This window comes from Lonchura striata, chromosome Z (assembly GCF_050655825.1).
Source record: "Lonchura striata isolate lonStrDom1 chromosome Z, ASM5065582v1, whole genome shotgun sequence".
NCBI classification, from domain to species: domain Eukaryota; kingdom Metazoa; phylum Chordata; class Aves; order Passeriformes; family Estrildidae; genus Lonchura; species Lonchura striata.
Genome location: NC_140740.1, coordinates 45295748 through 45320962, shown reverse-complemented (window position 1 = coordinate 45320962; position 25215 = coordinate 45295748). Strand labels below are relative to the sequence as shown.

At 43.0% G+C, this 25215-nt stretch overlaps 1 protein-coding gene across 17 annotated transcripts in view; it reads right to left on the bottom strand.

The window, feature by feature from the left end:
* CELF4 (CUGBP Elav-like family member 4) overlaps positions 1 to 25215 on the bottom strand; it is a 708055-nt gene that overhangs the window by 62968 nt on the left and 619872 nt on the right. For 8 of the 17 annotated variants that reach the window (XR_002466205.4, XM_021538931.4, XM_021538930.4 and 5 more), the window contains exons 7-11: positions 20682 to 20829; positions 15857 to 16006; positions 4807 to 4887; positions 3718 to 3783; positions 1992 to 2072 (exon numbers count right to left, since the gene is read on the bottom strand). Coding sequence is in view for 16 of the 17 variants with exons in the window: in XM_021538931.4 (XP_021394606.1) it covers positions 1992 to 2072; positions 3718 to 3783; positions 4807 to 4887; positions 15857 to 16006; positions 20682 to 20829 (526 nt within the window). In the remaining variant the exon portion in view is untranslated. The remainder of the gene's footprint in view (positions 1 to 1991; positions 2073 to 3717; positions 3784 to 4806; positions 4888 to 15856; positions 16007 to 20681; positions 20830 to 25215) is intronic. The other 9 variants (XM_085567782.1, XM_085567781.1, XM_021538929.4 and 6 more) reach the window with 4 other exon arrangements.

Here is a 25215-nt window from a genome sequence, read left to right as displayed (position 1 = left end):
CAGTTCCACCTTATACACCCTGTCAGCTGCTGGCAGCCTCAGTGCTCATGTGGAAGTAATGACTCATCCCTACAGGAATGTTGCAGCAGCAAAACATCCCCAGGCTTGTTATCCAACTGGGATTCAGTTTAAGAGCTAAGACTGTCATTAGCAATGTGATCACTGGTGTTATTGTGGTGGTAGGTCTGGTTCACTAACAAATCAATGTTTGTGCACATCCTTGCAAACCAAAATACTCTTCTCAGCACTGAGCATTTTTGTTATTTTTGAATTCCCTCTTGCTGTGTTTTCCTGTTAAAGGTTAGAAATTCTTAAATGTCTTGACCCTCTGCTAAAGGGGAGCATTGTGCTTTAGAGAACATTCCTCTAGCAAGAAGCAGAGAAAAGACACAGACTCTCAGCACTGCAGGAAAATAAGGAACACTGGGAATGGCAACCTGCATTGGATTGGTGGCTCATCTCATATGGCTATTCCCCAGCCATCCTCATTCTCAATGCCAGCTGCTTATAGGAAGGAGCAGAGTTATGAGATAACTTGTCCACTGGGTGACACTCAATCCTAACCCACAGAGACACACCATGCCTTGTGAACACAGGGTCTACAGGCAGAGGGTCTTCAAAGCACACACCACAGCTTTCTCTTGCTTCTAGTGGTTCCTGGCATGGCGCTTTGCTGAACAATGATCTGCTCGCCATTTTGTCCTGTGCTTAATCTAGCCCCAGTAAGTAATAAAAAGCAAAGTCCTTCAGCATGGGGGAAACATCTCTGTAATGATATGATAGGTCTGTGCATCTGTTCTCACAGCAGGGACATGTACTAGAGCTAATCAGGAGCTGGAAGTTGTGTTCCCCAGGAAATTCTGACATAGGAAAAAATTAATTCCAAATTAGATGGAAATGACGACATTTCTAATTTTCTTACAAAATGAGATTTCTCCCCCAAAGTAGTTTTAGATCATCAGAATGTTTTAGTCTGATGGTGTAATCTAGATTCATTTCATTCTGACTGTTACACTGTATTAAAATATTAAATGTAATTACATACATATAATAACACATATAATAGAGAATATGTCTGAATTAGTGATCTAATAGAGGATAAAATTTAAAATGTAACTATTTAAAATGAGAGTTGCTAAGCTGGAGCACCTACTTTAATGTCTCACTCAGGCAAGCATACACCTCCTTCTCATCAAAAGGGAGCAGTCCTACTTGGAGCCATCCAAATGGATTGCCTCTGAGCATTCCACTGCTCCTCACTGACCGTAAAGGAAATATTACATGGCACAGTTTTCTCCCAAGGCATTTACATGCAAAAATGGTAAATTCACCTCTCTTTACTCTTCATGTCTTCTGTGAAGCCATCCAGTCCTGTGGAGTAGATTACCCAGGCAACTCTCATAGTCATTGCAAAGAAATAGGAACTTTAACTACAAGTTTTTTCTCATCCTGATACAGGGATTGTGCTCTGCAAGGTCTGACTGTTATTTCGGATTATTGGTGGAGGCTGAAAGGCTGAAAGGACAGATCAGCTACTCTAAATAACAAGTCCTTGTTTTCCGAACAGCAAGTGTCTGAAATGACATTACTGTCTTTTCATGAAGGGCCACTAGTTCTTTGTTTCCTGTAAAGCTCTTTATTCCAATACAGTTGCATTTTTATCTGCATTCTTGTTGCTTGTCTTGAACAGAAGTTCCCACTGGATGTTTATGGCTATGTTGCTAGCTGGTCTTTCCATGTCCCATGCACACCAGCATGCTTTCTTCCCAGGGGACTGAAGAGATGTCATCAGCAGTTCCCCACATGGATGGTCTACCAGAGTACCGTTAGTGACAGTGACACCATGTCACATATGGAAATGAAGGAAAACTCAGGACCAGGCATTCAAAGCAATTGGGTGTTTAATGGATGCTGTAGGTGCATGAGGAGGGGAACAAATGAGATGGGGATGGCTCGCTGGGGTCACAAAGGAGGACATCACTTTCACTTACCTTCTCTCTGTTGCTGTGGGATCATGGGAGGTGGCTGTGGGAACGCTTGGCTAATCTGGCCATAAGCAGCAGGATAAGCAGCTAAAGGGGAGAGAAAGAGAAAAAAGAAAGGACAGATTTCAGTGCTGGGAAGCAAGGAGCTTTCACTCCAAACAACCACACCAAGCTAGATGTGGGCTTTGCCCCTGCGTTTTGGCTCTGTGAAGGGCCACCTCGTGCAGTCTGAGATGTGGTGTAAGAGCCATGGTTGTGCTCCAGGAGGTGCCATAGGGCCCGAAACACCCTCCCTCCCTCCCTCCAACTCCATCAGCAGTGAGACCCAGGGCACCCATGCAGTGTAAACCGGGGGCTCTGCTGAGACCACTCCCAGCAGAGATGTGCAGCCATTCAATGTGGTGACAGGAACACGTTCACTCACAAGCTCAGTGCAGAAGTGCCTGCGCTGACAGCTGTGCACAGAGCACATGCACAACTTTTCCCCACCTCATCTTGGGCACCCTGATTAACTCCCATGCTCATGAAAATGGTTCACATGTGTGTTTTCCCTTTCATGTGCCCACAGGCTCTATAGACAGAGTTGCGCATACTCTCTCGGATATACATTTTCTTTCATGCCCGTAGAGACTTCCTCTCTCACATACTAATACAGTGGAAACAGTGAGCAGCAATTAAACAATTTTCCCCATCTCAGCTCCCCCACCAAGCAAACAAGGGGAGCCATTCACTACCACAGATGGTAGATGATGTGCCTTGCTGCTAAAAATACAGAGTATGGGTTGCCTGCAAGACCAGAGAGAAGAGGATAGGGGCCATGTGTGTGCAGAGGGGTTAATTAACAGCTCAAAGGGTTGAGTTGCTTCCCATCTATCAAACCTCACAAGCAATAAATGACAATAACTAAAACACCGGCAAATGAAGCCCTACATGGAGAATTAAATTAAGTTTCTAGATACAGCACTGACACGAGATAATAGCCATTCCTCAGCAGGAACCCATGATTGCTCCAGTTACCACAGGAAATAATGACTTTGGGGTGGCAGCTTCCTCACAACGTTGGCCATAGACACCTCGTGACGGGAGGCTGAACATGGCAGGGTCATGGACTGCACCGGGTCACTTTGGCTGGTGTCAGTCCATCAACTGCAAAGGAACTGCTCAGCACACAGGGCAGCTTGAGCGGAGGCTGAACCATGGGGAGCTGTGGTGAAATCTGCTGGGAAGTGCGGGGATGTCTGGGTAGCTCTTAAGCAAGGCTCAGACCTTAGTCAGTGGGGCATGGACAGTAGACACACCCTAAAAAAACGGGTGCGTGCAGGCATTCCATGTCCTGCCAGGCACTAGCCGCAGTGGCTCTGCAGGGTCTGGCTGCCCATCTTCCCTCTTTGCTATAGCACTCAGGAGACCCGTTTTAGAAAGCCGCCTCCAAAGTAGTGGCTCGATTTTGCTCTTGTGCACTGTGGACCCGACTCAGTTCTACTGATGAAGCTTCACTGGGGTGCAGGTCAGTGGGAGCCTTTTCATGGGAAAGGTAGGAGGTTGCATCCTTTGGGAGAGAACACCCTGGATGTCTTGATGTTTGTGGAAATTGAATCAGGGAGTCTGTGCCCCCCCACAGCTTGTCCCTGTACCAGTAAATCTTCCCTTCCCTCAGCCCCCTGGGGTGTGTTCAGAGGGTAATGGCTTTAGAGAAGGAAAAGGTTTATTGGGAGAAAGTGTTAATACTAACGACCTGCGTACTGCTGCACTCCAGCGTAGGCTTGCTGCAAGGGGTCTGCTGCAGTGGGGCTCTGTGCTGTGGAGACACAAAAGAGACAAGGAATTAAGGGGTTAAAACATGATAGGCACTCTCCCCTTATCTTTTATCATCAGTATGTGTTATGAAACAGACAGACCCAGGGGCTGAGGGTTGAAGAGGAAAAGCTCACTTGCTCTATGGACAGGAATGCAGAGAACCCCCCAGGATGGCTAAGAGGGTTCTGTCTCCCAGCCATCACCCTGTAAGACATTGGAGCAGAGGACAAATAAACCTCTCTCCTCATTTCCCAAGCTTAGATTATGGATCTGCACTGATCATGCAGATATTTTGGCACTAATAAACCCCAAAGAACCCTCATCTTAAGCCAGGACTAACACTGTGCTAGGTGCTGTGCAAACTCAGATCTCAGTGACAGCTACAGTCACATGAAACTTTCAATCAGAGCAGAAAACAACAGGGGCATAGCAGGAGGAAGGAGAAGAGAACAAAGCAATGGCTCCTGTCATCCCCACATCCCTTCGAAGGACTGTGTTGCTGCCAGGCAGCCCCCAGTGAGAGAGAAGAAGCTGCATGGAGGGGAGGGGGACACCACTTGTCTGCTCCAGGGAGGATGCTGTGAATCTCTGCATAAGGCATGCAGTCTCTTGCTGGCTTCAAAGTGTATTTTCTCTCTTTACAAGTGTGCATTCCTCCCCACTAAAACTGTTTATTTTTGTGAAACTTTGAAGTCTTGCTCAAAAACAACCAAAGCTAGTTAAGAATTTTTTTCTTTTTTTTCCTTTGGTTGATAGGGAAAAAAAAAAAAAAAAGAGAGAGAAATGTGTTGGATAAGCTCATTCTTTATCTGCATCAATAAAAAATTTAAAACAAAGCTTGGCCAAACCTCCAGTCCAAATGTCACCTTGGCCCTAATATTTCACTCTTATAATGAGTTTAATTTGTATTTATTGGGACTGCACAGTTCTACATTTATGCAGTCCGTCCAACCTATTCCTTGTAGGATGATCCCTTAGGGAACTGCCACTTTCCCACATCCATCCCACCTTTTTTCCTTCTTACCCGCACAGAGGTGTGGCTGGAGGCAAGGCTTGGAGGATGCAAAGGTGGGGGCCTCTTGGAAGGAAATCTGGTGCCATACACCTATCCAAGGAAAGACACTGACTGTATGGCAAAGTGTGGGGGAGGTTGTCATACGTGAGTATCACATACCCAAGGAACATGGATAAAGTGTTTTCTTACAAATAGAAATACCAGCTTGAAACTTAACTTTAAAGATCACCATTGGTCATGATGGAAACTTGCAAGGTCTTGCACTTTTCTCCCAAAATACAAGGAGGAATGGTGAAAGGACCAAATTTGAGGTGGCAAACCCAATCAGCTAGCTAAGGCTTGGAAGCTCCTGTTCATTATGGATATGACTGGATCATGTGGACTTTGAGGCTGGGATAGTCATAGGAAGAAATAATGGGATTGCAGTCTTAGCTTGGAATGGTTTCCTAGCTGACTTTTGGCAAGTCCCTCAATATATGTGTATGTAAAATGGAAAAGCACTGTCTTACTGTAAGGATTTTCATTTTTCACAAAACAGTGTGAGGAGAATACATTAAAACCTGTGGGAGGTCAGTGGCAGGCAGACTAGAGATTCTACACTACATTTTTAAAGAGTAGTTGTTCCAGGAAAATAATGGAGGTAATGTTTGGAAAATACAATTTTCTTTTTACATGCTACTTTCTCCTTGAAGAAGAAACCAACCTCTAAAACAGTTTTAATCTCTTCTTAAAAATATTTTCCTCAAAAAACAGAATACTGATCATATTGCTCCACAAGAAACCTGAAAAGCTATGAAAAGTTGAGTAATACATCAGTTTCCTCACCCCTTTAGGAGAATGGATCATAATAACTTAGACCTTTCAAGTCCTGTCAGGTGTCCTGAGAAAGGTGAGGAAACCTTTGGTGAGAGAAGCAAATCTTTTTCAACTATGATTCTGCGGACTGCAGTGAAGGAGAGGATCTGCCATCTCTGCCCCAAAGGCAGCTGTGCTTCTTTCATTGCAAGGAGGAAGAAATTGTCTCTGATGCTCAGGATATGCATTTACAGTATTTCCTTCCTCCTGAGATGAGGCTGATTTGGACTCAATTATTCTCCTCCCTGATCTGCTGATAATTAACAATGGCTGGCACTTCACTGATACAAGAGAACGCACTAAGCAGGACCTGTCCTGTGGTCCTTTTCTTTATTCCTTGCCCTGTCTGGGCACATGTGGGAGCTTCCTGACCTTCCAGCTATAGCTGAGTCTATCACCTGGACATGGTCATCTGGCTCACTGCTAATAGGAGCTGCTCTGCTTATTCTGTGGATATCTCACCTGCCTTTGGAACCATACTTTGACCATCAGAACTAGGGTATTCTGCTTTGGAAATATATGCTGAGAACCCTCCACCTTTAAGATTAAATATTAGAGCTGGGTAAATAATTTATTTAAATTGTTTGGGATAACAAGCCATGAAATGCAGCCTTTCTGCCTTCCACACTAAAGCTTTCAGAGTTTATTATTTTCCCAAGTATTTATGACTTGCCACCATGGATAATATCTAAGTGTTTGGGGTAAAATCTGAGTGTATAGGGTAATATTTGAGTGTTTCTCACAAGGCTGCTTTGTGATCCAGGTCATGCATGGGCTTTCCTCTTGGCTCACAGCACATGCAAGCCAGTTGGAAGGTTACAGTTAGCTTTTCTCCAGCCTGGAAATCCCTTCTTCATAGGAAAAGAATATGCTAACTATCAGTTATAACACACAGGGACCTAACTGACCTGACCATCACTGGACACTCTTGGAAGGAGAGTTGAAAGCATCTCTGGGCAGGCAGCAACTCCTGGCTTGTGGCTCTGTATTACTAGTAGTCTCATATCTTTCCTTGGCCATTTGGGAAAAGCCAAGGTTGTGCTGAGTCACAACCAGCAGGAATTTTACTTGGCACCTCTTAAAAGTGACGACCTCTGCTCACTGAAGGACTTGCCTTCCTTAGCTTGAAGACTGTTTACTCAGCAAATGAGGATGTGACTTCAGCATAGTGGACATGTCCGTGCTGGCCAACATGGCCTACGAAGAGGCAGGGACACAGACTTCAGGGCTGGCTGGACACTCTTGCAGGAAGCCAAGGCATCTTGGGCAGCCATGAGCACATTTTCATGCTGCTGCTCACCCTGCTAGATTTATTCTGATACTAGGATGAATCAGACCTAGCGGAGAGCAAAACTGCCTGTGCTCCTGGCTGTAGCATGGATGAAGCCAACAGCTGATATTGATCCAGAATCTCAAGACACAGATCAGACATTTGAGGAAGTTGTGGCCATGCTGTGTTCGTAAAGTGACAGCCCTCTTACATATTAATGACCTATGAGGAGTTCATCAAGGGCTCACAATTCAGTCAACCTACCACAGGGGTTAGGTGTGGCTGTAGCCCACTACTTGCTAAAATTCAAAGTGATTGGAAGTTATGAGTATTTTCTGTATCTCAGCACAAGAAGACCATCAGTTAGGGTTGCTTTGTTCCTCCATAAGGTACACATAACTTCACAGGGTGGCCTTCACATAGATCATTAGTGGGAGAGCTAGCCTGCCTCAGTCACCCTTTCTCCCCATCCAGCTTACCATTCTTAGCTACTGAAAATATTAGTTGGACCAAACATACAGGGCTGGAAAAACACCTCGGCTCCTCTGTGTGCTGTCTGTGCCAGGGTGCAAGCCCACAGTGGCACACAAGGTAAGTAGGTGTATAAGGGCTGATAGGATATATAGATGAGAGACATGGATATCACAGAGCACCTTACAGCAGCTTTTGGACCAACACCAGTATGTCTCTAAGTTGTATTATCATCCAAAGACCTTGGATGTGCTGACTCTGTGCAAATGTGCCTAGGGAGAACATCTGAAACAGATTTCCTTGTGTTCAGACCTATGGAGGTGTCATGTCCAACATAAAGACATTTCCAAGATTAAAGGTGTTGTAATGTAAATGTTGAGGATCTGCTGGTGGAGGGGAAAAAAAGCAGAGAGGCTCCTGAGAGGCCAGAGGAGAACTATCAATCACATCAGCCCCACTGAAATCTCTGTGGCCTTGCTGTTTTCCAGGAGCTGAGGATCTGGCCTTGCCAGGGCAAACTAAAGGTGTACCATGAAAACAGATGCTAATAGTAACTTCATTTGGCAGCTCAGGGCAAGAGCCTTATCCCTGGACATCTCTTCTATATTAATTTGATAATTTCCATATCTCCAAGGGAAAAATCCTGCTCAGATACAATTGTCTCTTTGCAAGACAGTCCTGGCCAAGATGCCACAAGGTGACCATGGCAGATAACCTTCTATAAACCTGGAGACATAAAACAAGCCAATGACCTACTATATGGCCATAAATATAAATTTAATGAAGGCAGCACTTATTCATTAGGCAGAAGTCAAGAAATAACTCCCAAGTCCTTCAAAGAAAGTAGTCCGTTAATGTCACTTTCCAAATCCTCTGCCTGATGCCAAAAACTGAGGATGATTTCCCAAGTCAGCATGAAATACAAGTGCTTTAAAATTAACACCAGGAAACTTTCTTAATCCTGATATATCTCTAGATTGAAATCCAACTTTTTAAAGGGGCTTTCAGTTAGTGTTGGGCCTGACATTTAGCTTTTGTCAGAGAATGAATGGATGGGAGGTGGCAGAATGAAGCATGTTGTTAAAAATATATAAAATTGGTTGAAGTGATATTCTATAAAGAATCCTTCCTGAGGTGCCAGTAGCCTGACTCCAAGACAAGCTGCTATATGGGTGCCCCAGGTGAAACTGGTTGTAGGAGATAGAGGGCTGGAGTCTTCTGTGGTATTCAGGGGTGTAAATCAGGAGGATCTGCATAGAAGCGAGTGGGCTGGTGAGGAAAAAGGATGATGGTTACAGCCTGAGCCAGCAAAAGAGGCATTCAAATGTTCTCAGTGGACTATGGGACAGCCTCCTTATCCCAGCTCAGGTAAGAGAAAGCCAAAGTGGTCTGCTCTCTGAAACCAGAGGAGTCCGGTGCTTCTGAAAGACAAAAGCAAAGCCTGGCACATTTTCAGCCCCTAAGATATTTTGTGATTTCAGTTTGGTGGAAGGAGTGATCTTACTCCTATGTGATATTGTCTCCACTCCTTGCTTCAGAATATCTGTGCATTCCTGACATGCTCAATTCCATCTATTTCACTCTGTTTTGCACAGATGCTTCCTATTTAGGTCTGGAACATTATGAGCTGGATCCTCAGCTTTGTGCTCTGCCCCACCTATTCATTCCTCTCACTGTCCTCGAGGTATTCTACATCTCTCTCAGGAGCTGCAGCTTGGCCACAATTCCCTTTGGGAAGGTGGATGGGGGAGGAGAGCAATCAAAGAGAGGCAGTGCTCTTCAGTCAGTGTGGAGGGTAATAACATAATGATAGGAAAAAAAATCTATGTGAAGGCCAAGATTAAAATAAATAAATAACTGAGTGGGAGGGCTCTATTCACCTTCTCCTTAAATCCAATTTAAATCACTCTCTACAGCCCTAATCTATATCCATAATTACATCATTTCATACAACAAGCTTGCGAGAGGTCTTAAGAAATTTATGTAGATTAAAATTCATGGGTGCCATAGTACAGATTCCATATTATTAAGATTGATTAGGACAGCTGATGCTGTGATTAAAGAAGCTAGCGCTTACTGTTGTAATTAATTAGGTATTCAGACACAACAATAACTGCAATAACAGAAAGAATGTGCTGATCTGGCAGAAAACAGAGGCTGTTCCTGTGTTTTATAGTCTCGTTTTGCCATTTAGGTGTGGACACCACTCATTTAAAGACATGCTGTCCCTTTGTTTCTTCTCTTACACATCAAAACAGCAAAGAAATCCAGGGGTTTTGTACCCTCTGCTTCACCCTGTTAGTAGGAAAAGGTCCTTTTGGTAGCATTCCCACCTATTGTATGTGCTCACTTGGGACAACATATGAACCTTCTATAAAATTCATATAGTTCTATCATGGAAACCAGGATTATCTATATTATTTTCTTAGTAGTCCCACCTCCAAGTCCCAGCCCTAATCAGATTCCTTCTGAGATAGATGCTGAGTGAAAATACCATAGAGACATGTCGGGCAATGAAGAGCTTCCAGATAACAAAGCAAGAAAGACACAGATGTCCTAAAAGGGCAGACAGGTGGACATGGTTAGTCAAGGTGACAAACACTCAACAGCAAAGTCAGGACCAGACTTCTCTATTTTTGCCAAAGGCCATAATCACATAAGTCAGGGTCAGGTTTAAAAAGCTCTTAAGGCACTCTGAAGTCTACATTTTGGGGGAGCTAAGTTTAAGTTAGTTTTAAAAATAAAGCTTGAGGTTGTAACTCACATAGATCCTACTGAAGACATCAGCATAGAGTCTGATTTGTGTTTACACCTTCTTCCAGATCAGAGGAGAAAATGCTTTTGCTCTGGAAAGGCTCACACAACTGCCTTAAACAACCTCATTCATTACAGCTGCAGCACGGTCATTGGAAGTACATGGCATCATTAAAGTGGTTTAGACTACAGCTGAAGATGGCAACTTGTTACTATATTTTTAATTAGTGCATTCCTTCACTTGTTTATTTTACCAGTAAAGCGTGGTTTATGGCACATGGCAGATTGTTACAAATGGGTCAAATAAATGCTTCCTAGTCATAATGATGCCTCAGGTGCTCAGTGTTGCACTTTTGGAACTGCTGATACAAAATATGAACAGGAAAGCTCTCAACTGGAGATTTAGGGTGGACAAACAATACAGAGCTAAAGATTTCCTGTAGTGAGGAACTTTGCTTCAGGGTAGCTGAGCCAGGGACATTTCTAGGCAATAGTGTATGTCTAGAACGAATGCTGTGGGGTTTGGTTTTCGTCCTGGACCATCTACAGGTGCAGGCAAGTAACTTTTTTTCTGCTCCTGATTCATGTTCTCTCTAAACTCTTCTTGTCTAACACCTTTCAGGCCTGAAATATCAGGGTAGACATTGGGGTGTGGGAAATCAGTCCTTTCCTCTCCCTGCAGTAGTGAAGCCCTGCTCTTGCCCAGCGCCACTGGACTCACTGGTCTGGAGCAGGAGCCTGTCCATCAGCAGCACTGTTAAATGACAAACGGAAAAATTACCTCAGGTAATGATAATAATTACAGATGGAGTCTGAATGCTGTCTCTGCTGGCAGTGGGTGAAATTGGTTCCTAATATCTCTTTGTTGAGCCAAGGGAAATGCGTTGATGGTCTTGGTTCAGTTACAAAGTCATGAGCTGCTACAGAACAGGAATTCCCCTGTGAGGCACACCTTTATTTCCTGTCTCAGTGGTGACTTGGAAAAATGTGGGCATAAAAGCTTGGCTGCCTGTTTGTACTGACAGCCAGTCCTCAACAGAGAGGGCTGGACCCTGAACAGGATATGAAGTGGAGATTGCTGTCTTGCTAACCCAGATGTACTGTGTGCTAAATGGGAGTGGTGGTGGAGAAACTTGTGCTAGGTCTGCAGAGTGGAAAGATAGAGCCAGACCTGGAAGTGGTGAACAGTCATAAACAGAACCACTCTGTGCCTGAAAATAATAAATGAGGTGACAAACTTTTAATGGATAACAAGGAATTGAGGGGACTTAACTTTTTTTCCTCAGCAACCTAAATCCAGAACAAATGCACTTAGTCTGAATCATAGAATATCCTGATTAGGAAGGGATCCATAAGGATCATCAAAATCCTGCACAGAGGAACCCCAAGAGTCACACCATGTGCCTGAGAGCATTGTCCAAATGCTTCTTGAACCTGTCAGGCTTGGTGCTAGGACTACTTTCTTAGGGAGTCTGTTACAATGCCCAGCCATCCTCTGGGTGAAGAACTTTTTGCTGATACACAAATTTAATTTCCTCTGACACAACTTCAGACCATTCCCTCAGGTTCTGTTATTGGTTACCAGAGATCATTGCCTACCTCTCTGCTTTCCCTTGTGAGGAAGCTGAAGAACTCATCACTCATTAAAGTATTCCCCATCTACGGCTCCACAAAGTTGCCAAACTGCTGGGCCATCCCTGGCTCTGGCGAAGTTGGACATCCTTTGGCCCAGGAGCAGTAAGAGGGTGTGAGATGCTATGTGGTATATTTTCCCTTCTTTCTGGGCACATCACTGGACAGAAGATTATGGACCAGTCTTAAATTTTCTGGGAGCTCTGCTTTGTTCCTTCTTCCAGTTCTCTCGTTTCACTGATTCTTTGACAGCCACTCCCTTCACTCTCTTGTTTGCTACCCTTTGGTCTCCCAATTTTCTCATCTTTCTGTCCCCTTCTCTTACCAAAGAGGTTTTATCTTTGGAGTGAGAATTTTGTCTAGCAGAGAGCAGAATTCTGATGATGTGAGACACAGCAGAAGCCAGTGCAGGTGGTGTCTACTGTTACTGTACATCACACATGGTTACAAGGGAGGCTCTGGGCTCTGGGTGGCTAAGAAGCTTTGGCAGAAGAGTGCAATCCCTGCTACTGTGACTAATGTGGAAATGGCAAACGCTCTTGTGCTGCTGCAAAGTGACTCACAAGATCATGGCACAATAGATTATGCTCTTTGTCCCCACTATATATTGTGACACATTGCCACGTTCAATAGGTCTGCAAACTGAAAGATTAAAGGGCAGGAATTAATACACAAAAAGGTCAAATCGCCAAAGCGGCTCAGACTAGTGGAAGAGGGAATACTTATTGCCTTGTTATTCACTCTGTGGCAAAAAGTGCACTGAGGCATTATGTACTGTCTGATCTTGGAGAAAGTGAGACCTTGGCTTGCAAAGGTTATGACTGCTAGGAATGGTTTTTTAGTGCCATGCATAGATCCATAGGCTGACCAGATTAACAGAGAAAGCTAATTCCTGCAGGGACAGGGACTGTGATCAAAGCCCTGGTGAGTAGGGATGTTCAAAGTATTCTGGCCTTTGCCACAAAAGCATGGATGGTTTGGTAATCTGACTGAAATGACACCATGTACATCCCTTCTCCAGTCACAGGGAATCATGAAAAAAGAGCACAGGGGAAGACAGAAGAAAAAAGAGCAGAATTTCAGACTAAATACAAAACATAATCTGTTTTATAAAAACTGTGGTATTCTGGAGTCCTTTGGATGCAGCATCAAAAATAGTATGACTGGTCAGAAAGGTGAACCTGTAGATAAACTGCAAAATTAATGGAATTTATTAGGGTCTGAATGATATGGATGTCATGCCTCTAGAGACATTCATTGTCCTGTTTTGCTATTTTCAGGCAACAAAGAACATTCTGCTACAGGCTGTAATGGTGTGAACCCACATTTGAGGTTTTTTTGTGGAGTATGAAGGAGTATCTGAAAGCAATATTCAGGATTTAAGCAATATATGGCAAGTCATAATCATACCAAGGCTATGATTATGTACATAATATAACAGCAGTCTTAGCCACTTTCAGAATGAGAGATACACCATAAAAGAAAGTTGTTTGGAAGATGCTGGCTTTGGATGGGGACTGTCATGATCTTCCCTTCTCTATATTGTTAGTACAATTGCCTGCTCAGCTGTAATATTTTATTTCAACCCTTGCATTTAGGGACAGAGCCATGCAGAACCACAGGGCAGTAAGTGATGCAATAGAGGAGAGTGAGAAAAATCCCATAATGATGGAACAAGCTGCCCAGTGATGAAAATTTCTTTCTAACCTCAAGCAATTAGTGCCTGGCTTATATCATAAAACATGAAGTTTTGTCTCCTATCTACTTTTTTATCCAGTCTAATATGGCTGTGGATGTTCTCATTACCCATATAAATGTATAATCCTTTTATTTTTCATGCTGCTAAGCTCCAGGACTGAATAAAGCCTGTGGCAAGGAGGACAGGTTTGGAGAGTGCATAAATGCTCATGAGAAGGAACACAATTAGATGGAGCAAACACATCATGTAAGCTACGTGGACTTGCTTTCAGCATTTCAGGGACAGACAAAAGCATAATGAGAGGAGGGTGCTTGACCTGCCACTGTTCCCTTTACACCTCTGGTATAACTTAAGGTGTCACCACATTATGGGGAAGCTGAGCAACGAGAAAGACAAATATATTGCTGAAGTCACCCTGAGATAAATCCAAATTTTACACAGCTCAGACTGTTTGGATGTCTGCTCTACTGGCAGAAGGGAGTCTCTCTGCCTGCAGCAAAGAGGGGCAGGATGACTGTCACCTTTCTGTGTGTCAGCCTGTTGGTGTTTATGCAGGGACTTACTGTGAATTGTTGCCTGAGCAAGTCTCTCCGAAACTCAGAGAGAATCAGATTAAGGCCATTGACTTTTATATAACCGTGGATGAAATACCTGAGATATTCTTTAATTATGGAGATAGTTTGGGATAGTAACAAAAGCTCAAGACATTAAGATTCACCTAGAAAGAACATCTTTTCTCTGTACCCACAGTAACGGATCATTGAAATTTGCCAAAAGGATCTAAATAAACCAGGAAAAAAGGACAGACATACATAGAAGTGGATGAATAAACAGAGAAATGATTGACTGGCAAACAGGCAAACTGAAATAAATGGAGAGAAGAACAGATGGCCATGTTTATATAACCTTAAAGACAGAATGCTTTCTCAGTGTTGTGGTTGAACTCACTGAACATACTTAAGAGCTCTCTGCAGTCTTCTGGTGACTCCAAAGTCTCGCCTATCTTTATATTGCTACAACATATATATATATATATATATATATGCCTAATTTTCAGTACAGTAAGTCCTTTGATTTTAATTCTGCTTAGAGTTGAACTCAAAGCCCATGTTTGCAAAGTGTTTGTTGGGAGGAGGATAATTATTTGTCAATACCTAGGTAAGACTTTGGTATTTCTATACTATATGGTATTTTTCCTTGTAGCTCATGAAGTTCCCTAGGATGATAAATCTTCTGAGTTTTCAGGACTGGCTAAGATTGAAAGAATTATTTTTTCTTAGAGTTTTTTAGGGCTTTTCGGCTGGAACATTGAACTCAGTATTTGATTTCCTAACAGACTGGATCAATCTATCTGTTCCCCAGGGTAAAATATTCCTTTGCAAGCTGGTGATTAGGATCAATTAGTAACATTTACTTAGATTTTTATTGCTATGATTTTTACCATTACTATGTGTACAGGAATGGTATAAAATTACTTTCTAGAGGAAGAGTATTGGAGGAGAGAGCTATCTCAAGTCTTAAGAATGCTGAAAAAGTGTAGGTGCACATTAAGAAATGGTAATTGGTAATTACAGATTTAGACTGTATGTATATTTGTAAATACAGGTATAGGGGCAGGTATCGATCCTTTAACCTCCCTCATTCATCGCTGACTGCCAGTGCTTGCAAAATCACTTCTGTAGTGCTGGCATCTTCGAGCTAGGCACAGTGTGAATCCCAGCAGCAGTTCTCCAGAAATGTGCCACCAAAGGGTGACCCTGAGCCCATTCAGAGGCTATATTAATGCAGCTTCACTCTCCAGGCCTGGTAAGGCAGCAGGATTTGTGTGAAGTGGGCATTTCGGACGTCAACACCTACTCGCTGCACACAGGAAATCGCTTGGGTCAGAGGGCATGTGGACCCTTTGGATTACCCTCCCAGAGCCATCTGGCTGTAGGGGAGTTCCAGCAGGAGATATCAGTGCTGGGTGCAAACAGGCTTAGCACAGCTCCTTCAAGGCTAACTAGAAGCAAGACCCTTGGGAGTACTGCAAAGGGATCTGCCAGCATGAACTGCTCAGGAGTCTAGGTCAATTTTCAGATGAAGCAAAACATGTTGGTTATTCTGACTGTATTCACCAAACATGCTATCCAGCAGGTGAGCACTCAAATATTCAGGACACAGTTTTTCCACCTCCAACATGCCCTTGATGTTTATCATCCAGATTGAATCGTTTAACAGCGTAGCTGCATAAGACACAATACACCAGTGCTATAATAAGCCCTGATGGTCTGGGGTATAACCCTTCTGAACATATGCCACAGGCTTTTGTTGGGTTTTGTCCTAGTATTCCTAGGATTGGGACAACAGGCTGTGGGCACAGTATTAGTCTGGCTTACCTGGGTAAGGGTGAATGCCATTAGCAAACACGGCTTCAGCGGCTGGCTGCCCATTAGCCTGCGGTGGGAGGCCAGTGAAACCATTCACCCCAATTGGAGATGGGATGCTAGGCACAGCTGGTGCAGTTATACCAGGAGGCGTGCTTCCACCTGAAATTGAGGAGGACACAAGGGCAGAGCTGGTGAGTACTGGAGACAACTTCATGGAGAAAACTGCTGACACAACAGCTGTGACCACTACCTCAAAAAAAAACAAAACAAAAAAACCACCAGAGAAATGAGATCTCAAGCTGTTGAGCAAATAAATGGACTGCTTGCAGTTGGTCCCCTGTTCAGAAAGCGCTCAAGACAAGCTTGAAAAACCTCCAAAACTTCTCAATCCCATCTTTCTACAGCAGTTCCTATCTGATTCTCTTTGGATCTCTGTGGGTGTACTGATTTCCAGGACTGGTGTGTCTGCACTCTCTCATGAATACATCTTTCATGTGCAAACTCATTCTGAACTTTCACAGCACTAGGGATCCTTAAAAGACTTGTCAAGTTTATTTGTAGCCTAAAGGTAGCCAGTGATACATTTTTTAATGTTACTGTTTGGTCCAAACTTGACTTCATATTCTTTTAACAGATATCTCCCAGTGAACAAGGGCAAAATTTGGACTAAATTTGTTCCTTTAAAGGAATCTTATTCTTCCCTTCTTCCCAGATGCATCCTGTGGGAGACTGTAATGCTGCTATTTCAGAAGAACAAATTCGTCTTTATGTTCTGAGTGGGATCTTGTCACCCACTGGTAGAGATTTCTTAAATTTCTGGGAGAGAATTAAATCCATCTGCTCCCTATCTTACTCCTATGTATGTGTAAAATGACTGGACAGTCTAGTCTTCTTGCAACATGTTCAGGATGATTTCAGGGACCACAAATGAATTTGCAATGAGCCTGAAATCATATTTTTCTCTTGCTGGGTGTGCATGGGAAATTAAACTACGTTATCTTCAACACCATCTTTCTGCGTCAGGGTATACTACTGGTTGAAAGCACAATATTTTGTAGTAACCTCTCTTTTAAACCAATTGCAGACATTTTCTTCACCATTGCAGCATTCCATGATGGGTTAGTTCAACAACACCCTTTAATTACTGCTTAAATCCGTGCTGGTGCTTTAAGAAAGCTGCTACAGTTGCATGAGATATTTTAATATGTTCAGATTTGTGTAGCCCAAAAAAAAAATTAGGCAGTACTTCAGCTCATTTCTTATACCCTGAGCAGACAAGCTGCTGCTTCTCCTTTTCTTATTTAAATGGTGTTGGCCTTTAAAAATGTCCTCTGTGGAGATACAGGGAGCCAGCAGTAGCAACTGAAGTCCAAAGGCAATGCTCTTAGCATATGCCATCAGCTTCCAAATCACAAAGGCTACTTAAAATTTCAGTTGCTTTTCTGGATCTCTCCTTTATTTGCATAGAAAATGTAAATAAATTTTTTTTTTAATTGCAGCAAGGGATTTCTGTTTGCTATTTTGTGCATGTCTAAGGAAGTTTAGGCATATTTATTGGAATTCTTCAATTTTCTTATTAGAAACACCCACCCCCCCTAGAGAGGTCAGATCTGTAGCTGGAGTAAAACTGGCATAATGCCACGATGGAAAACAAACGGTGGTGGTGCACGCCAGTTGTGGATTTCATCCCTTGTTTGAGGTCTCTTGCTGTAGCCACATCAGTTGCAGATTTACAAGAAGCAGAGAGAGAGAGGGAGGGAAGGAGGGAGGCAGGGAAAGGAGGAAGAAGGAAGAAAGCCTATATAAAATTTAATTTCTAGCCCCTCTCTGCAGGTAACAGAGTAGCAGACCCACTGCCAGACCCACTTTTCACCCAGATTGTCGCAGTGATGGGAGAAATGTAAAACCTGGACCAAGCTCTCAGAAATGTCAAATTACTTGCCTCACAATTATGAAATGTTGTGTGAGATAAACCTGACCCATTATGGAAGACTGTTAAAATGACAGCAAACAGCATTAAAATTCTCTTGGTCTGAAATACCCATAGAGAGTGCGTATTGCACTGACTGCAGTTCAAAAGAGATGTCTACATTTTGTATGGTTAAAGCCAGGTGAGATGGATACTGTTGCTCATCTATTAGATTTGCTTGGATGCAAAACTCTGATCCCCTAGGTCCCGTGGGATTGAATTTACGGTCGTATTCCCAGGAATCCACTCTCCTAGAGGTGGGACACAGAGGAGACCAACAGAGAGGCACTGTGCTGAACCAATTCCTCCTAAGCCTCTAGGACTTCTGGGTTACCAGAACCTTTTTCCTAGCACAATTTTTCTTTTCCTACAGGAAGATCAAAACACTTCCTTTCTATTTTTTCCCCAATGTTCCAAACACTTTTTCTAGTGCCTGCTTTTTTTTTTTTCCAAGAACTTTGAAATATTTCATTTTCCTTCCAAGGCAGAAAAAAATATACTTCAATGACTAGAAATCCTGCTATGAAGCAGAATGATCATTTTCCATTTGGCTTTCTGAATGCTAACAAAAGCCAGCAGGAGAATTAATGTTAGGCTTCAGATATCTCTCCTGGCTACTCAGAAATTGCTGCTAGAGTTGTAGGCTTGCTTGCTCAGACATTATGTGAAACATTTTCTATGCATCTTATCACATGCTTTGTGAGTGTTGTAGTAATACAAGGAGTAATTTCAAAGTCTAAACATTTCTTCTAAGGAATAATTGTCAATGGACATTTCCACAACCTACCACAGAGGTTTTTCATGAAGGAAGCTACTCATTCAAGGTAAATCTGAAATAATGCCCAAGTGAATAGGCTCTGTGATTGAAAATATGTCATTAGGAGAGTTCAAAATCGGCTGCCGTGAAAGACATCAAGGGATCATCTAAACCAGCATCTTATTTTCAATAATGACCAGTCATGGGTAATCCAGAAAGCATGTAAAAAACATAAGTTTCCTCTCCTCTGTTCTGACAGTGAGAGTTTAACAGTTCTCTCATTCAGTCAAACACTGGAATAGGCTGCCCAGGGAAATGGAAATGTGAAATGCCCAGGGAAATGGTGGAGTTTCCATCCCTGGATATATTTTAAAGACACAGGGATGTGGTGTTGAAGGATACAGTTTAGTGGTGGGCTTGATAGTGCTGGGTTAATGGTTAGCCTTGATGATCGTAAAGGTCTTTACAACCTAAATTACATGATTCTATGACTCTGAAAGGCACTGGTCATAGCAGAAGAAGAAATGATTACACCAAAAAAGAGCTGGGATGTTTTTAATATGCTGGATATCCTGGTGGGCACAGAACTTGGTTGTTGTACAGCTGTTTCCACGCCCATGACATAGAACACACTCTTTTCAAGAATATACTTGAATATACTATATTCAAAAGAGCTTGTGCTCCTTTGTGGTGGGTCCATTGCAGACTACTGCCTGGATTCAGCTTTCCAAACCCTGACAATATTTGAATTCCAGGCAGTCTTTGTTTGATGTTCTCTCTGCTCCCACCAACACAAAACAAATCTAGCTAATGCAAATATGATAATCTTGCCAGCAGTAGGTTTAAAGGGTGCACATATAATTAAGCCACTTTTTTATTTGGATTTGCAGTAGCTCCATTGACTTTTTGTTTATACATTTATCATTGTGTAAACATATATTTTGAAATGTGCAGTATAAGATTTTGGAGTCAAGTACTTTTCCTTGGGTCTCCACAAAGTCTTGTGGAATGAGATCTGTCTTTCTTGCTCTTCCTTCTCTCCCCATTCCCTCATGATATTCTATTAAAAATGGTCCTTTCGAGATGTGCCTTTGAGTCCTGGGCCTCCCTACCAGACTCTAGTATATTGAAAACCTTCCCAAATCCTCACTTCTTTCAAGATTTGGCCCCACTTTTCCTGCTTCCCTAACTCCCTGATGCTAGGCCATGTGTTAGTCCAGGACTACCAGAGCTCATGATTCCTTGACCTGTTCCTGCCCAAGTGGTACCTTTGTTCTTCAAGCCCCAAGAAAGACAGTCCTGTTCCTGTCTCAGCTTATTTCTCTGCCTGCTGAACCATATACTGCAACTCCTAGAATGGGCTTTTTACAGTCTAACCAGATCCTGTAAGCCCTTCACTTGTTACCTGTCTCTGTTCCTGTAGCTGGAAACATCCTTATTCCAGGTAGCACTAGATGCCTTCCTTGAGTACCTTCTGTCCAATTTCACAACAGGGGGAAATGCTTATGTGTCCCAAGGAAAAAATTAATCTTGTTAATGATATTCCATCTCACCACAACTCTATTTTGCTAATCTTTGGGACAGCCTGGCTGCAATAGCACCAGCACTGACCCCTTGGACACATATATGCCCCAATAAACCAGTGTAGGTCACTGTGGCATGTTTTGTGATATTTGGAGAGTTCTTAGAGCTAAAGAGAAGTTGTGTATGGGATTAGACTGAGAAAAGTCATAGAAGCACAGAACAGTTAATGTTCTCAAAGACCTCTAAGATCATTGAGTTCAGCCATTAACACAGCAGTGCCAAGCCTGACACTAAGCCATGTCCCTAAGTTCCTCATCTACATGTCTTTTAAATAATTCCAGGGATGGACACTGGTTCATTGCAGTCTGTTACAATGTTTGACAACCATTTTGGGAAAGAAACTTTTTCTAGAGCTCAGGGGAGTTTCTCCCCTAGTGCCTATTTCCTCTGGTCCTTTCACTTGTTACATGGGAGCAGAGCCTGATCCTCACCTGGCTAAAGAGTCAACAAATCAGGCCACGTGTCCTGTGGGATGTGGCCTGATTTCCCTGCCCTTTGCCCTCTCCAGCCCGCCATCCCCTTACCTGAGGTTGGAGTCATGGGGGCGGCTGCCAGGCCGTTCATGTTCAGAGCCGCCATCTGCTGCATCTGGGCCGCGGCGAAGGCGGCCATGGGGTTCAGGTATCCGCCCTGCGCCACCGACGCCATGATCGCCGCTTGCTGCTGCATCAGCTGGAACAAAGAGAACAGGGAAAAAATATCATGCGGTCACTGGCGGGGCAGCCTGTGGCACCAGCACCAGGAGAGCACCTGGTGAGGGTGGGATGTGTCCTGATGTTTTGTGGCACCCCTGTGCTCCTCCCCAGGCTTGGTCATTCTCACTACAGGGGCTGGAAGCAAAGGGCATCTCTGCAATTTGGGGTCATTATGGTCCCCACCCCGCCGTGTGTTCCCTAGTGTGGAGGTCTTTTGTGATCTGGACTCAGCCCACCAGCTCCTTGGTACTTCTCTGGTCAGAAAGACAGAGAAAAGTCTTCATACAGACAAAACACAGTACACCTGAGCAGAGCGGCTTTGTAGCTTACATTGCTCAAATCAAAATTTTGGAAAAGCATGGAGGTTACTGATGGGAGACCAGTGTATGTAGGAGAAAGGAATTCTTTCTCCAAAGCAGGAATTTGTACAAGTTCTCTAGGGATAATCTGTTATTTTTTCCACCTTTCAGTGACAAAAATTACTTTTTCTGGTGCTGCTAGGAGGCTTCAGCTGGGTACTGAGCAAAACTGTGACCAAAACTTCTAATCAGATCATAGCTCTGATTTCACACTATCAGAGACCCCCAGAAGTGCTGTACAAGAGAAGGGAGCTCCTTGTTTTAGCAAGATTACATCTGTCTAATAAGAAAACCCCTTCCCTGTGGTTTTGATCTGGGTTGACCTTCTCAGTTAATTTTTTCTAGAAAGTTAAAATGCTGCTTCTGTCAGGGCACCAACAAAAGTCAAAAATAAGGAACCCAGGCTGCATTTACAAGAATTTGGGACTAAAAATTTTGGAGCAGAGTGCTGGTGAATGTTTATGAATCCTGGAAATGCTTCTTTAATTAAAACAATGCTTTGTTATCATTATGTTACACTCAGAGACCAGCACAAAGCTGGTGCAGTTCATGTGTACAGTATGTCTGGAGAGAGATTTTAAAATGGTCCTGGTGTGAAGAATAAAACAGTTTGGTTGAAGCTGCTTCTTGTCTCCTTCCCTGGTGCTGTATGAAGAGCCAGACAGGGCAGGAATATCTGAGTACCCAGCCCTCAGCAGTGACAAGTTCTGGGTGCTAAGAGAAGGTATGAGGGAAAGAAGTGTGCAGAAAGTTTGGGAAACCTCACTCTGCACGTTCCCCAGCCTCTGGTAATCTGTGACTTGATGATAATAGTGGGAAAGAGAAGTGTTTTTCTGTGGTGATTTTAGAAATGACTCATGTCTTTGCTGTCTCCAAAATTGGAGTAACTCTGTTTCACTGCTCTCTCTGATTTCACTCTCTCTCCCATCAGGAAATCACTCTCTGATGCTGTTATTTAAGCACATGGGACATGCTTCTCAGAATTAAACAGACCTCAGAAACCATGGCAAGGAACAGACTGTTCCCTTCTGCTCGCTTTAATATTGAAATATCAGCTAAATTAACTGTTCTTACACATTTACACTAAAACAAACCTGTGAAATCACTGCAGTCATTCAAATACTGAAACTTTCCTTGTCACCATCCAGTCCAAAGTAAGGGGTGCTCTGACAACAACCAGCTGAATTACTATGCACAAGTGAGTAAACTGGCCTTGATTTCTCCAGCAATAAAATGTAACACAGGATACCTGACTCCACACATTGTTAGATCTATAGATGAAATGTGTTGTACAGGAGTTGAGTCATTTTTTTTTTTTGAAGCCTAATGAAGATTGGTGACAAAGTGATGGCTTTCCCTTTGGTGGTTAATTATCCTATTTTATTTTACCCTGAACAAGGTACTTTAACATTTTAATTAGTGATATTTAGCTCTTTGCAATTACTGATGGAGTGATTAGACAATCTTTCATATTATACACTATGTTGATTCTCCTTTAAGGAGTACATTTGTTCCTGGGCATGGTTTGAGTTTATTCTCCAGAAGAGGTACTGAGCAGGCAATATTAGAAAGTATGCCAAGGAGGTAAAGGAGGAAGGGGAATCCATCCATGCATCCATCCATCCATCCATCCATCCATCCATCCATCCATCCATCCATCCATCCATCCATCTTTAACACTGGATTGATTCCAGCACCGGGTGTGCTGATTCACATCTCATTTTCTGTTCGGGATATTTTTACCTGGGTGATGCCTAAAGATTTTTTGATTTGGTTTTTAAATGAATTTTTAATATATTTGTAGCTTTGTAGATTTTTAATAAATAATTTTATAGCCTCTAGCACTTTCTTACCCATTTTCATTATTTGATGCAGTAAAAATAAGGTCCCAGCCTGTGATGTGGGATACTAGATCAGGTGCTTCTGCCACAAAAGCAGAGGTGCTCCTGCAGAGAGCAGTCATCCAGTATCTATTATACTCAGTGCTCTGTGGATGTACTCTCTGAGATGTCTTAGAAACCTGGGAACCCCTCTGGCATGTTGAAATGAGCCCTTCACATCATGACCCAGAGGACACAGGCCTCTCTGCAGCCTTCAGACTCAGTCAACAGGGTAAAAGTCAGGTTGCCTGGAGCTGGAAGGAGTAGAGCATTCCACACCTCAGCACAGCTGTGTACCCTGGCTGATGGTTTTGCTTCCTTGGGTGGAGAGGTGGCCTCAACCAAGGCCCAGGAATGTCTGGATGTTTCAACCCATGACAAATTTCCTGCCAAACTTCTGAGGTCACAGATCCCATTTGTGCCTATGCTACTCTATTTGGAGGTGCTCAGGGGCAAAGGTTAGGGGGAAGAAGAGGGGGCTCCTATGCAGCCCTTTGGCTGATGATCTGAGCTTGGCTGAGTGCAGTGACACCACGAGGGTGGGAGGACAGGAACTCAGTCACCTTGAAAGAAGCTGACTGCATAAGACCTACCTGCTTCCCCCCCAGGATGTCTCTAGGGAAATTTACAGAAGGACAACAAATCCTGTAAGGGTCACCAGTCTTCCTTCTAAAACCTCCAAGGCATTCCAAATGAAAGTCACCCCACTCCTTCCCCAGCTCCCCCTGAAGACAAATGTCCCATTCACTCTCCTTTCACTTTGAAAGAGACCCAGTGTATGGTCCCAGTTAATAAAGCTGTAGAAAGTGAGGCAGTGACCCCACCAGAGGCAAATCAATAGCAGCAGGGCCCCTGGGTATTGTGTACTTTAAAATATGCCATTTGAAATGCAGATTTTCCCTGCCTGGGCTGGGGCTACAGAGCACTAATCAGGAAGGCAGCAGCCTTATTATCTCAGACTGATCCAAGAGGACAGAAAGGAGCTTTTTCCTCCCTTAGCTGAAAGGACGTACTTCCTTTTGCTTCTCTTACTTCCTTCGCATGACCTTTGCCTCAGGATTTAGAGATTTTCCCCATCCATTTTAAAGATTCGTTCCTTCTTTCCTGTTGTCTTTTCTATTGCTCAAATATTGATCTTCTGAGGAGACCAGGAGATGCTACCAGACTGGTTCCTGCCCCTGGGCAGCACCCAAGAGATAGGAGCCTGCAGTCACCATCCCAGTCCTAGAAACAAGTGGAGAAGCACTGGGAAAGCCACCTAAAGCATGGGAAGGGGTGACAGTGTTGTATGATCAATAGAGACACGTGAAAGGGTTTGTCTCACACATCTTTTTCCTACTTCAAACTGCAATAGTACTCAAGGGCAGGAGATAATGTCCTGTTCTTATAGGAGGAGCAAATGCATGGAGGATGAAGGAACTTAGCGCAAAAAAAAATCTTGCTAGAAATAGGAAAAGTGTGCACAGCCTGCCTTCCCCATCCCCCAAAAGAAATGTGTGTGAAACTGAAGAAGGGAAAGAGGAGAAAGGGAGATTATTTCTGACGAGCTCTTTCTGAAATAGTGTGATCACTGCCCTCCAGTCTTACTCTGAAAAATGTGATGACCTTCTCCAGTTCTATTTTCTGTCTTTGTGTGTGAACTACACAATGCTTTGTTTGACTTTTCATGTTCTTCATTCAGCAATAATAATAATAATAATAATAATAATAATAATAATAATAATAATAATAATAATAACAAATAAATAAAAATAAAAGTAGTAACAGCATCCCACATTTCCCACCTCTAATGATCTATACAGACTTATAATGAATCCTAATGGTATCCCTGTGATACATAGAGCTAAGTAATGTAATCGATCAAACAGTATTACAACTCATATTTGGTAAAATTTGTAATTGACAAATTCATGTCTGTTATATGTAACTGGCTATTGGGAGTTAAATCTAAAAATACTTTCCAAGCCTTGAAACAAACAGAAGATAATTAGTAGAAAAATCAGAATTGTCCTTCATACTTATATTTTATTGGAAACAGAAATTTCTGCTTTGAAAATAAAATTTAAATATAACTAGGATATTAAAAAACCCTAAGCAAATATGCAACACCTGGATTCATGTCTT